This window comes from Dipodomys spectabilis, unplaced genomic scaffold (genome assembly GCF_019054845.1).
Source record: "Dipodomys spectabilis isolate Male_0828 unplaced genomic scaffold, ASM1905484v1 ptg000019l, whole genome shotgun sequence".
NCBI classification, from domain to species: Eukaryota; Metazoa; Chordata; class Mammalia; order Rodentia; family Heteromyidae; genus Dipodomys; species Dipodomys spectabilis.
In genome coordinates this window covers 14,504,449-14,518,206 of record NW_024870696.1, presented here as the reverse complement: position 1 = coordinate 14,518,206, position 13,758 = coordinate 14,504,449, and the positions used below count along the sequence as shown (strand labels likewise).

General features: G+C 49.0%; 1 protein-coding gene across 2 annotated transcripts in view; it reads left to right on the top strand.

Moving 5' to 3' along the window:
• The first annotated feature begins 338 nt into the window (after window positions 1–338).
• Qsox1 (quiescin sulfhydryl oxidase 1) overlaps window positions 339–13,758 on the top strand; it is a 35,042-nt gene continuing 21,622 nt past the window's right edge. For both annotated transcript variants that reach the window (XM_042674465.1, XM_042674464.1), the window contains exons 1-2: window positions 339–677; window positions 9,885–9,985. In XM_042674465.1, the coding sequence (XP_042530399.1) occupies window positions 392–677; window positions 9,885–9,985 (387 nt within the window). In that variant the 5' untranslated portion in view covers window positions 339–391. The remainder of the gene's footprint in view (window positions 678–9,884; window positions 9,986–13,758) is intronic.

Sequence of the window (13,758 nt, the reverse complement as noted above, 5' to 3'; positions counted from 1 at the left end):
GACTCCGCTTCAGTCGCATACAGAGGCCTCGAAAGGCCAAATGACCTTCCCCAGCGACCCCAGCCCGGGGCCTTCCGTTGGCGGAGGGCACTCTCTGGGACTGGGCTTGGCCGCTCGCTTCCTCCAGCCGGAGGCGGGAACCGTGTCAGGCATCCCGGAGGGAGTCAGCTGACCGCCCAGGGGGCGCTCGCTGCCCGGGCGACTCCCGCGCCAAGTTCGAGGTCGACTGGCTTCAAAGCCCTAGGCCTGTCGGCAGGGGGCGGGGCAGGAGGCGGGGACAGGGGCGTGGTCGCGAGGCCCCGCCCTCCGGGCGGAGGCCCCGGGTGCCGCAGCGCCGCCCGGCCCCGGCTGGTCACAAACTTGTCGGAGGTGGTGGATCCAGCCGCCCGGGATGGGGAGGTACGGCCGCCACTCGGGGCCGCGGCGGTCGCTGCTGCCGCCGCCGCCGCTGCTGTTGCTGCTGCCGTCGCTGCTGCTCCTGGCGCCCGACTCTGGCGCGGCCCAGCTCTCGGTGCTCTACTCGGCCTCCGACCCGTTGACGCTGCTGCAGGCGGACACCGTTCGCGGCACCGTGTTGGACTCCAGCAGCGCCTGGGCGGTGGAGTTCTTCGCTTCCTGGTGCGGCCACTGCATCGCCTTCGCCCCGATGTGGAAGGCGCTAGCCGAGGACGTCAAGGGTGAGCAGCCGAGGCCCTCCCCCGCGCCCACCCTCCTCTCCTAGGGGCCCCGCCGCCTGCCTGGGTTCCCGCCTTCCGGCCGGCTCTGCCCCTCGCACGCCCTCGCGTTCTCATCCTCCTGATTCCATTTCTGCCTTTGCCCCTTTCGGTTCCCGTCTGGGGCTCCTCTCCGCTCTTCCCGGCCCTCGAACCTCTGCTGGCGCCGGTCGTCTGTCAGGGGGTTGCCCCTATGCCTGAAAGGGGGTCTCCTTTGTTCCTCCTGCTCCTTGGACCCCTTAGGGCCTCCCCCGGGCCAGTCTTCTTCTTGGGGCGCAGGGACCCATGTCACCTGCCGAGTTCCCTAGCTTCCCTGGATCGATGCTGGGAGGAAAGGGAATTGACCGTCACCCTGCCGCCCCCACCGCCTTTCTCCGCCCCGTGGCTAGTTGACACAGCTGGTGTATAGATTTCCTTTCTCATGGTTGTCTTTGAGGTGAGTGCCACACAGGGCAATGTTCCTGTTTCTGGCCCTAGTCTCTTTTGATCTGCTAACTCCCAGTTCCTTGGCTTCCGGTCAGCATCCTTATCTCTTCCCCTTGTCCCTGGGCCTTCTCGGACCTTTAACTCTACGGACCCAGAAGCTTGACTAAAAGCAGCCCCTACCAGGTGGGTTTGGCCCTTTCTCCATGTGCCTTTTTCTCTGGCCTGAGTCCTAGCACCATGTTTTCTTGATTTGAAGATGCCAGTTGTAAGATGCGCCATTCATTTAATAACAGCCTGAGGGGGAGCAGGATAAGAAACCGACTAAATTTATAGAGATTTTTCAAGCGTACTGTATTGTAGAAATGTAACAATGGTTAAAAACCCAAGTCTTGGAATTGAGGAATTAGAGTCACTATTGTAATTAATATTTACTGAATACATATATCAAATACCTTACTAATTGATGAACATATGTTACCTCAGTTTCCTCTGTACAGTTTAAAGATCCGTGTTGTATCTCATGGACCTAGCCCAGGCAGCATTTGAGGGAGCAGGAATGTCTGGTGGTAGTGATTTGTTTCTGATTTTCTGCTTCTGAACTGAGCAACTTCTGGCTTTGGTGCTAGGGTACTGGCAGGACTCTTAAATGGTCCTGGAATGGTCATTGTATGAGAACTATTGACATCTTAGGGACTTAGGGCTTTCTAGAGAAAGAAGAATTATAACTGTTGTTATGGTATTGATATTTCTTGATAACCTCAACAATATGTAGGTATCAGTTTTCCAACTCAGCTTCCCTCCTCCCTTTAGTACCTTGCAAAGGTATCATTGAAGAAGCTAGATGGAATTGCATGTATGTATTTAGCTACATAGCCCTGGAAAATAGGTTTTTAAACAAAATGTATAAACCCTTTTCCTCCAGTTTATGAGGGACCACATGCCTCCCTGATCCTGTCACCCACAATCCACCTCTGAGCAGCCCTTCACACTATTTTAGTGATGTCAACACATGTGGCCTGGGCAGGAGGGAGGAAGAATGTGTTCCATGGAACTGGGACACAAAGGGGAGATAATCTCAGGGGACAGTGTGGGCCTGAACAGCGTAAAAGTGCCCTAATCAGTTTCCACTTTGAAGCTGTAGGAGGCCTTCAATGGCTATAAAGGGATATGATCTAAAACGTTCTTTCTTATTCCTTGAGAATGCTAAAGGAAAGATTACCTTCCAGCTGATTCATGTGTTTGGCTTCTTATAGCTCAGTTTTCCTATGAGTTGAACATCCAGAGACTAACCTAGTCTGTTCTTGTACTAGGGTTATCTCTTCCAAAAGGGGTCTTTCAAGCTGGGCCTGGTGGTGCACACCTGCAACCTCCCACACTTGGGAGGCTGAGGCCAGGAGGAGTGTAAATTTGAGGCCAGCCTCAGCCATTTAGCAAGATCTTGTCTCAAAAAAATGAAAAGAAATACAGCAGTGGCACTCAGTAGGTACTATGTTGAAAATGAACCATACAACTTGTAGGCAAGGATGAGAGGGAAAAATCAGGAGCGCGCTAAGGAAGGAGTGACATTGTCCAGAAAAAAATGTACTTATAACCTGACTTAAGAAATGGTAACCCTTCTGAATGTCACTTTTATATTAAATTAATTTAAAACAAACAAAGAATTGCTGAGAACTAGTAGCTCATGCCCATAATCCTAACTACACAGGAGGGTGAAATCTGAGGATCACAGTTCAAAGCCAGCCCAGGCAGACAAGTTTGTAAAACTCTATCTCCAATTAACCAGCAAAACGAAGTGAGAATGCAGCTTAAGTGATACAGTGCCAGCTATGAACAAAAAAGCCAAGAGAGTGCAAGGCCCTTCGATCAAGCCCTAATATTTGCACCAAAAAGTGTATGTGTGCGGGGGGGGGGGGGGGGGGAGTATTGGGAGGGGGGTTTGGGGGGGAGGGGCTAGGTCTAGTGGTTTACACCTGCAATCTGCTCAGGAGACTGAGATCCAGGAGGATCATGGTTCAAGGTCAGGCTGGGCAAAATGCTTATGCCTACGCCCCCCATCCCCTGTTCTTTTCGACCAGTAGCTAGGTAGATTGATACACACCTGTTATTCCAGCTACCTGGGTGACTGAGATCAGGATGATTGTGATTGCTTGACAAAAAGTTCACAAGACTCCTCAAAAGAGACTGGGTGTGTTGGTGCTGTTTATCATCCCAGTAGAATGCCTAAAACAGGATGGCAATTCAGATATGGGCCACAGGCAAAAAGTAAGACCCTATCTCAAAATAACTGGCAAATAAAGGCTGGAGGCATGGTTCAACAGTGGGTCACCTGCCTGGCAAGTACAAGTCTCTGAGGACAGTACTGAAAATAAAGGGGGAGGAGAAATGGCGCATACTTGTAATCCTGGATTCTTGAGAAATGAAGAGAGGAGGATCGTGATTTGACACAAATCCAGGTAAAATATTAGCCAACTAAGCTAGCTGTGGTGAGATACACCTATAATCCCTCTAAGGATTAGGGAGCTATGAATGAGGCCTAGCCACAGTAGGAGGATTTTAACTTGAGGCTATAACCAGGCAAAAGTGCAAGACCCCATGTGAAAAATAACTAAAGCATAAAAAGGGCTTGGGGTGTATCTCAAGTGGTAGAGTGCTTGCTTGGCCAACAGGGCCCGAAGTTCAAACCCCAATACCTCCAGCAAAAGACAAAAAAAAAAAAAAAAATGGAATGTCAGTCTTTCCCTGAAAAGAAAAAGTCTTCCAAAGACCTAAGAAGCATCTGTGCTCCGAGATTCCTTGAAAAAGTAACTGTGGGCTGGCAGAGAGCAGTTCTCACACTGCCCTGTGCTGATAGACGTATCTTAGGGCAGGAACAGAGTGTTTGGATGGTGTGGGAGGGGGCAGGCCCTTTGCCATCCTGCCCAGCTGGCTTCAGGCATTTAGTGTGTCTGGTCAGTGACCAGTGTGGAAGGTCTTTTGGCGCAGTCACTGCCTGCGGTAAAACACGTGTTTCTGAGGACCTTGCCCCTTTCTGTTCCTCAGAAGCTCTTGCTGGTTCTTTGTATGTTTGAGAAATTCTGTCCAATTGAGAACTTCATTAGTATTCACCAGCTAATCATTCAGTAAATATTTATTGAGTCATGAAGCATTGTTTACATAGCAGTTGGGGCAGTGAACCACACAGAGCAAGAAAATTGGCAACAGTATAAAGCTGTGTTTGAAAAGCATCACGGGAGTGGTTTAGCCATTTTTTTGTTGTAGGAATTCAAGGGACCGAGGGATAATTTGATCACCAATGACCTTTCTTCAAGCAGTTACTTATTATACACTGGCCTTATGTTATGGCTACGTAGATAATCTTTTCCGAGAAAATATCTGAGACATGAATATCTTCCTGTAATTCTATGAGGTAAAATGATGTTCATTTTGCCTCATGATTCTGGAGGCTTGAGTTCAAGATAGGGCAGTCCCACTGGTGTGAGCCTTGGGCAAGCACAGTGTATATCTTGTATGTGTGAGTATGTGGTTTTTTTAATAAATCATTTTTATTATCTTTAAGTAGGTGTACAAAGGAGTTGCCATTCAACAAAGCAGTTTATGAATACACACTTGCTAGGCAATCACTCTATCACTGGAGCCATGTCTCCAGTCCTTAACTTTTAGTTTTGTTTTTCAGCTAAGTGCTCATTTTTTTTTTTTTTTTTTTTTTTTTTTGCCTAGGTTGGCTTCCAACTTTTATCCTCTTCCCTCTCTAATGGCTGGGCTTTCAGATGTGAACTACCTCATGTGTCTTGTTTGAAATACAAATAACTTTTTACTCAGACTGACCTTGAATCACAATCTTTCAGAGTGGCTAGGATTACAGGTGTGAACTATCTCACCCAGTGTGAACTAGCTCACCCAGTGTGAACTATCTCACCCAGTGTGAACTATCTCACCCAGTCCCTAGTGGAGGCAGCTTGACCCCAGTTCTTTCAGACTCTCCAGAGTTTGGGCTGGAATAGAGGTGGGTGGAGGAAGAAGGGTACTCCAGATAGAAAAATAGCATTTCAGAGCCATAGGGATGAGATTTATTTGTAATGTTTGAGCTCAGTGGAGCCATAGTAGACATTGTTGGTTTTCCCTGTCTTATGTTTTTCCTGCCTTTTTGAGGCACAGATAACATCTCTTACATGGGTTCTTGTGATACCTAGCACTGAGCCCAGTATATGGTGGGAGTCTAAATACTCAGGTCAACTGATGGCTTGAGCCTTGGGATTCCAAATGACAGTGTGAGCAACAGAATCTTCTACTGGGGCTGTGGTTCCTCTTGACTCAGACCTGATGTCAGCCAGGTGTGAGGGGTAGGCATGGCATTTTGTCCATGCCGTGACCTCACTGCCCAGAAGCCTTGGACAGGGGATAGAATATGGTGGTGAAGGCATAGCACTGTGTAGCAGGGCATGATATAAGCTAGCTCTGTGCCTAGAGCATATATTCCTGAAGACTTGGGTGGGGGAGTCAGAAATGAGACTAGGTCAGATCTAATCACTGGAGCACTGATCTTACTGGCTCTTGGTAGCTTGGGTACATCTGAGTCTCTGCCTCTGGGCCTTATTGAAGGTCCAGGTTTCTTTAACATCCAGCAGAAACATGGTCATTTTCCTTGCCAAGAATTGTTTGCCATCTAGAACCTGAATGGTTATCAGAACTGCAAAGGGCAGTAGAAACACTGGTCCTGGCCCTCATTTGAAGCTGAAGCCAAGATGGGAGTCATGTAGAGCTCCAGACGCTATAGCTTTGGGAAAGTCTTCCATGTCTGGATCTAGTTCCCTTCCTGAACTTTGGAGTTGCAGAGGGATTCTACCTCTGAATCCAGAAGAAGCTTCGTGGGTCACAGCAGAATTTCCAGTGCAGCTATCCTCCGTCCATTACTATCTTACAACTCTCTCTTTCTCCATTTCCTATTTGATTTCCTACTAGAAAAATTACTCTGTACATGTCCACAACTGCTCCCAGAAACTTCCTCCCCACTTACACCCCCCTCCCCCTCCCTCCCCCACTTCTCTGTTTTGGTCCAAGTCTGGGATTCAAACTCAACACTTTTGCTCATTGGCTAGTGCCTTACCAACTGAACCATGCCTCCAACCCCTGAAACTTTCTTCTCAATAGTGAATAGGGCTGTGGTATTAAAGTTGCTTTACCAGCTGAATGTTCATAGCTTACACCTGTAATCCTAGCCACTCGGAATGTTGAGACTGGAGGATTGCAGTTTAAAGCCAGCCTGGGGCAGGAAAGGCTATGAGATTTATCTCCAATTAAATTAAGTGGTAGAGTACTATCCTTGAGTGAAAAGGCTAAGGGACAGTGCCCAGGTCCTGAATTCAAGTACCAATACTGGCACAAAAATAAAATAAAATAAAGTCACTACAGCAGAAAATCTCTCTTACCCAGACAGCAGGCACTTACTTAAATGCAGCTCTGCTTGAGCAGTGGGCACTCAGATAAGGCAAATTTAATTTTCAGATCTTAACTGGTTTTTATTTGTAATTTTAGAACTGGATAACATTTCATTCTAGAAAGTAGAATGCCTATTTCCAATGAGCTGAGCAGAAAAGTGTGGCTTTCCAGACAGGAAAGGCTGAAGATGGCAGAAATAACAAAAAGTTTCTTTCCTTGTAAACAATAAAGCACTGAGGCCTTATCATGTTGGCTAGAACTGGCCTGTTTGGAGATTGGCTGTTACTTCTCTCCTCTGATTTCTTGGAAGGTCAGGTCATTTTAGTTGCAATGTCGTGGCATGTGACTGCAGCATGAGAGACTGCATTTTTGGCTTAGTCTCTTGGGCCTAGTGCAAGAGCTCAGTCCAAACCAATGGCTTCTTACAAAATACATTTAATTGAATACTAATTGAATCAATTGCCCTAGCTTCCTTAAGGTACTAACAAGGATAGTCCCAAGAAACATTACTTGCTCGGGACCTTCCCAGTTCTGACCAGTCTCCACTCCAGGTAAGACACTGGTTCCATTTCAAAGAGCCCAGGGAATCAAAATAGGAGGAAGAAGAAAAGGCAGGGCATCATCACCTTTCCTGGAATCCTTTGCTGCTGACCCACCTCCCTCCTTTGTCCCCATTGGGACCAACAGAGTAGCTGTTTGTTTTGGCCTGAATCCTCTTGAGATTAGCTTGAAGGTTCAACTCCTGGGTTCAGACCCACCAACTTGGCTCATATCCTGGGTTCAGACCCTAATTTCACTCAAATCTTAAGTTTAGACCCCAGGTTCACCATTAATTAGCTTTCCTTCTTTTGAGTATGTTATCTAATCCATCCTATAGTTGAAGAAAGCAGGTTCAGAGATAAATGCCCTCTTACTTCCTTATAGGGTTGTTGAGAGCACTCAGCTAGATAAAATGAGCACACAACAAACTCAGTCCACATACTTGATAGCATCATTCTCTTGGAGCTGAGCCTAGGCTGCTGACTGCTGTGAATTACAGAGAAGGATTCCTTACTAGTAGACACACATTTCTTCCACACTCTAATGAGAATGGCTATAATGGGAGCAAAGTGCACAAATGGCAAAGGTAGTTTCCTGGCCCTGGTGAGGTGGGCAGGGGAGAAAGTGTGTTTTCTTTTTTTCTTTTTTCTTTTGCAAGTCCTGGGGCTTGAACTCAGGATCTGGGCACTCTCCCTGAGTTGCTTTTGCTCAAGGCTAGCACTCTACCACTTGAGCCATGGTGCCACTTCCAGCTTTTCTATTTATGTGGTACTATGGTATCGAACCCAGGGCTTTGTGCATACTAAGCAAGCACTCTACTACTAAGCCACATTCCCAGCCAGAGAAAGTGGACAAGCTACGAGGCTTCTCAGTCCATGTCCTCATTTGCAGGGGGACAGGTGGGGGTGTGGTGTGATGATCCAGTATGTGGTCTGGGACGCTAGTTTCCTGACCTCTCCTTCTCAGGTCCTGCCTGAGGGGCAGTGCATACCAGCTGGCCTGAGGGATGGTGGCCTGCCCTTCTTGGATAAGAAAGGAGTAGCTGCGGCCTTTGGGTCTTTGGCCATCTGCCAAGTCACCCTGGGAGACTTCTGCACACCCTCCCTGGTGAAAGAGAGGCCAGTTTGCCTCCTTTCTTCTGTCTTTGTATTTAGTTGACACACGGATACAAGTGGACCCCCAAGGACCAGGGAACTAGAACCCTAGGTGCAGACCAGAAGGAGCCAGGTGTAGAATGTGCCAGCTGGCTCTAGGAGGTGACCTAAGTTCTTACCCTCCTTGGTCTTCCCTTTGACAGGGTGCAACAGAAAGGGCCTGGGTGCCCTTGCCTATGGTCAGGGCAAAACCTGCAGCAAAACCTTACTCACCCTGCTGCAAACTCCCTTTCTCAGGTCCAACTTGCTTGGACTACTCCTTGCTTTTATTTGGTGCTGGTCCTAGCCCTTGAAATCAGGCCTAGGCACCATCCCTGAGCCTTATCTGTTCAAGTGCTCCTAGTGCTGTACCACTTGAACCATAACTCCACTTCTGGATTTTATTTGGCGGGGGTGGGGACTGATGGAAGACTTGAAGCCTGGATCTCTGTGCTGAGACTCTATCAGGTTGCGTCTTAAGGCATAGCCAGTGGCTCCAGGGTGGGATGGGGCAAACCTGGTCCCTACATTACTCAGTGTGTCCTCTTCCTATCATTGTCGAGATTGACTGCCAGGTCTCCCACCACTGCCTCCTCTCCAGAGAGCCTGGTCTCTTTAAATTTCTCTCCCTAGTCTACTGTCCCCTCTTCCTCTTTCCTTCCCTCTAGCCTCCAGCCATGCATTCTGGGTCCGATGGCCTGAGTGTCAAGCTTCTACTCAATTTCCACTTTTTCAGCAAAGCCCAGGCCTTGGTCCACAGGACTGATCTCTCTAGTGTCCAAGCTTTTGGAGGTCTGTGTCACATAGCTTTAGACTAGCCACTGCCTTCTCACAGTTAGTGTGGCCTCATGTGTGTATCTTGGAAGCTGGAGCAGCCTCATGTGGGTGGAACTAATGTGGGTGCTTCCGGGGCCCCTGACCTAGAATCAGAGCTCAGAAGGACTGCCTGAATAGGAGCTGGTTTTCCGCTTCACTCATCCTGGCCTGTGCATTATTGTCCCTGCCAGTTAGTTTCCCAGAGAGGCTTGGCAGTCTGGTGAAGAAGTGTGGTTAATCTGCCAGACCGGCCTACATTCCTTCTTACATTCTTTCCTTCCCTTATTCCAGCTGCTTCTTTTCTCTTTTACAATTGCTGCCTATATTATTGAGGACCCAATCCCCTGTGTACATACCATCTAAGCTGGATGACTACAGTACCTCTGTCCTCAGCAACCATCATTCAGTCACCAGGGGTCTACTGGGACTCCAAGCCCCTTGACGCATACTCTCTACCTTTCTGGAAGTCTTCACCTCTACAAGGACTTGAGAGACAGAGGCGATCCTGGGATCTTTTCTAGGAGGCCAGATTCCTCTCACATCTCTTAGCCCCTCCAGCCCCACTCTCACCCCATAGAGTACTTGGGGGAACAGACATTATTATAAGCCAGTCCTATTTTTCTAGGTAAGTCTATCCTTAGCACAGGCTCTGGCTAAATGTAACTAAAGGGAGTATCTTAGAGCTCCTTTCCCGAGCAAGGTGAGACCTTTCTTATGGAGCTCCGTTGTTGGGTGCGGTGAGGCTGGGTGGCAGTGGAGAATTGCATGGTGGGGGCAGCTAGCTCCTCTCATTTACCCACTGTTCTCTTTGTCCTTTCAGGCTGGAGGCCAGTACTGAATCTTGCTGTTCTAGACTGTGCTGAGGAGGTCAACAACGCTGTCTGCAGAGACTTCAACATCCGTGGCTTCCCGACTGTGAGGGTGTGTGTGGCGGGGGAAAGGGGCTGGGGCTGGTTCTGGCCAAGCACAGTGCCCCCTACTCTGTGTTTCTCTGGCATCTGCCTGGGCTGCTGAGTTCTGTGGAGCCTGCTACGCTTCCAGGCTTGAGTTGTTTAAATCACAGCCCTTAGGACTATCCCTTTGCTTGATGTTCTAGAAATGAAGGCAAAAAAGAAAGAGGCTCATTTGGTATAGAAAAAAAATTCTTCCTTTTTAAAGGAAAGAGCCTAAGGTGGCTGTGTTGGGGTGGACGGATTTCAGATGCTCTAGGTTGGACTGTGAAGTGACCATCCCAGCTCCCAAGATTCACTTCTCTCATTCCTGGCCTCCCATGCTTGGAGACACTGCAAGCCTCATCGTCACCAGGCAGATGCTCAGAAATGACCTGCAGGCATAGCCTCAACCTATAGTCCAAATGCCCAGTGCCTCAGGAGTCAGGGATTCCTGGCATGGGCTCCATCACATCTAGACATGAGGGTTCTGTCAACTTAGCTCTGGCTAGAGTCTCTGATACCTTCTCTTCCAGTCTGCCCACTGTGGGGCACCAACAGCTCAGTTAATTAACGAACGAACAGCTTCCAAGGCTTTCAGGCAGGAGGCCCTCGCATGACTAGAACAGTAAGAAATGCTCCATTTATGGCAAGGGCCTTCCCAGGGCTCAGGCCTGCCAGAAAGGCATCTGGAAAAGCAGTTTCCTATATAGCAACGAGGGAGTAATCAAGAAATCCCTTTGAAAGCTGAAATGCCAAGTATTGTCTTTGGAACAAGACACCTCCAGGCTCAGGGACCTCAAGTTTTATGCAGACCCATGCCTGATTACCTCCAACAAATACATCTGGAAAGCAAGGACCCAGGTTGTCCAAGAGTTGCCAGCTCTGACTCCTGCTGGACTTGGGGATTCCACAGCTCAGTTAAGACTGTTACCACTTCCGGGTAGAAGGCCAGACTGGTCTGCAGTGAGCCAGCAGCTACTGCTACATCATTCAGAAGTGGCAGCAGAAAGACTGCTTATCAGTAAGCTCTTTAAAATAGAAACTCTTTCTGTCCAAGGACATTGGCCTGTACTGGGCAAGACATGTCACTGAAAGTCTCAAACGGAGCACCCTGTTCCTTGGGCTAAGCCAGGGCAGGCAATGCCGAGCAGAAAGTTGTGAGAACAAGATGATAGCTGTTCACCAGCAGGTCATTTTCTCCCATCGAAGTCTGGACACAGGGCACCTGCCGCTGCCCAGCCCGTTGGAGGGCTTAGCATTGGTATGGAGGCTAATACCAGGACATCCTGTTGGGATTCTGTAGGGCCCCACACCTGTGGCTTTCTATTCTGTCTGGGAGAAGCTCAGCCTCTGGGTGTGAAGGAAATGGCCCAGGCAGTCACAGGCCAGTGTCTCCTCAGCACCTACTCAGGTCACGCAGCGCACGCAGTCAGGATGCCTCCAGTGATTAATCACCTCCCTACCCACCCAGCTGCTGTGGGAGGGCCCTTAACTGCTCCTCTTGGCTTTCCCCTGCCTCCAGACAGGCAGCACCTGGCTGGGCCAGTCTGGTTGTCAGCTGTCCATTTCTTAAGCTGTCCAGTGTTGTGACCTCCCTGAGCAAAGCCTCTCCAAGGAACCAGCAGAAAGAAAGGCACTCAGTGACCTGTCGTAGGCCGTGCTCAAGCAGTTCAAGTTGTGGATCTCTGGTTGTGCTCCTAAGACATATGCAGTGGCTTTTGAATGGCTTATACCTATAATCTATAGCAAGAAATAGACATTTTACATTGTGATCTCAGAGCTGGTCTGTATCTATTACTAAACCAAAATATAAAACATTCATTCTTACTGGATGTAGTGTACTCTTCTATTTTCTATTCTGGTTTTTTTTTTCTATGATTTGCTAAACTTCTTTGACAAGTGACTACTAGGTTGCTTCTGAGTACTAAAAAGTACTCAAACAGACTTCAGAGATTCTAACCCATTGAAAGTCTAGTATCGATAGTATACCTATGGGCACCTTGGTCCTGATCCCTAGAAAGCATAGTAGATCTTAGAGACCTGCCAGCTGCCAGCAGGCCAGGCAGATGGCTCTGTTGCATGGGCTCCTGCCCCTGCCGACCAGAGCCTGTCTTTGCTCACCATACCCATACAGGCCAGGAGAGCCCTAAGAGGAGGACTCAGGGGGGAAGACAGTGTTGCCCAGTTCAATGCTGACAGGCCCACACAAGTCTGGCCACCACCATGGACATGTGCCACTTCCCTTTTCTTCTGCCTTCTGCCCCTTGTCACCATGAGCAAAGAGTGAGCTTCCTCAAGCCCAGCCTGTTTAGCAAACATTGGCCCTGAAGGGCAGAGCAGCTGGATCAGGTCACCATCAGACCAGGACATAGTGCTGGAGTTTGACCGAAATAAAACAAAGGCTCCAGGAGGGTAGGGCTTGCTTGCAATAGGTTTTGTCTGAACCTCTGACAAAGGGCTTCTCCCCAGGCTGTGGCAGTGCCCCTCAATGCAAGGGGAAAGGAGCCCTTTACAGGCCTAACTGCACTGAGGATTACATGGAGCCATGGTGTTGGAGAGAGCAAATCTTCCTGTGCAGATTCTGAGGAAACCATTGATGCAGATTCAGATCCTGGCTCTGTTGCTCACTGTCTCTGTAATTTGGTTTCTTTTTTTTTTTGGGGTCCAGTCGCAGGGCCTGAACTCTGGGCCTGGGCACTGTCCCTCAGCTCTTCAGCTCAAGGCTAGCGCTCTACCACTTGAGCCACAGCGCCACTTCCGGCTTTTTTCTTTTTGCTTATGTGGTGCTGAGGAATCGAACCCAGGGCCTCGAGCATGCAAGGCAAGCGCTCTACCACTGAGCCACCTTCCCAGCCCCTGTCTCTGTGATTTGGGAAGGTACTTAGCCCCCCTCTCACCAGCCCTGGGTCTCGGTTTTCCTGCTCTGTGACAATGGGATGCTATCTACCTAACAGGATTGTTGCAGAATGTTAAATGAAGTCATATCTGTGAAGGTGCTGGGGCACTGGTATTAGTTGAGGTCTGGAAAATGACAGTTTTCTTCCTTCTTGTTGCCCCCCCGGGGCTAGTGGCAGTTCCTCCATGTAGGTACATCTGAGGCCACCCATCCAGCGGCAACAACTGAGGGAATATCTTCAGGTCAGCAGGAATACTTGACTCAGGATGTAGAGCTGACCTGCTGGTTGGGCAGCCGGGAGTGATCTGTGTACAGTATGAATGCTGGAGGAGTTGAGCTTTGACTCAGGTAGGATGGAAACTCAAGTGTGTCAAAGGGCAGATGGAGTTTGAGTAGGACAGAGGAGCATGATAGAGAGACAAAGCCCTATGTGGACAGAGCTGTGGCCTGTTGAGCGGACCAGTCCTATTGGGCATTTCAGGGCAGGGGAAGGAGGAAGCTTAGGAATGGCAGGGCCTTGGAAGGCAGGTACAGAGCCATTGCAAGACAGTGAGATGTCAGGAAAGTGGACAGGACTCAGAAAGATGCCTCCCTCCTGTCTGGAAAAAGGACAGGATGCCCTCTCCACTGTCACCTGCTATCTTCCAGCCATCTTTGGCTATTCACAGCAAGGAAGTAGTTGAGGTTGTCGATCTTTGTGAGCACACCTTGAAGTATTTGGAGGCTGTATTGTTTGCCTCAAGACTTGTCCGAGGAGCTAGAACCCTGGACCATCACTGTGTACTAATGGAAAGTATATTTTCTGTTCTGTCCAGCCATTTTGGCTCACAGGGCATCAGTTGTTCCATGGTTCGCTTATGAGCCAC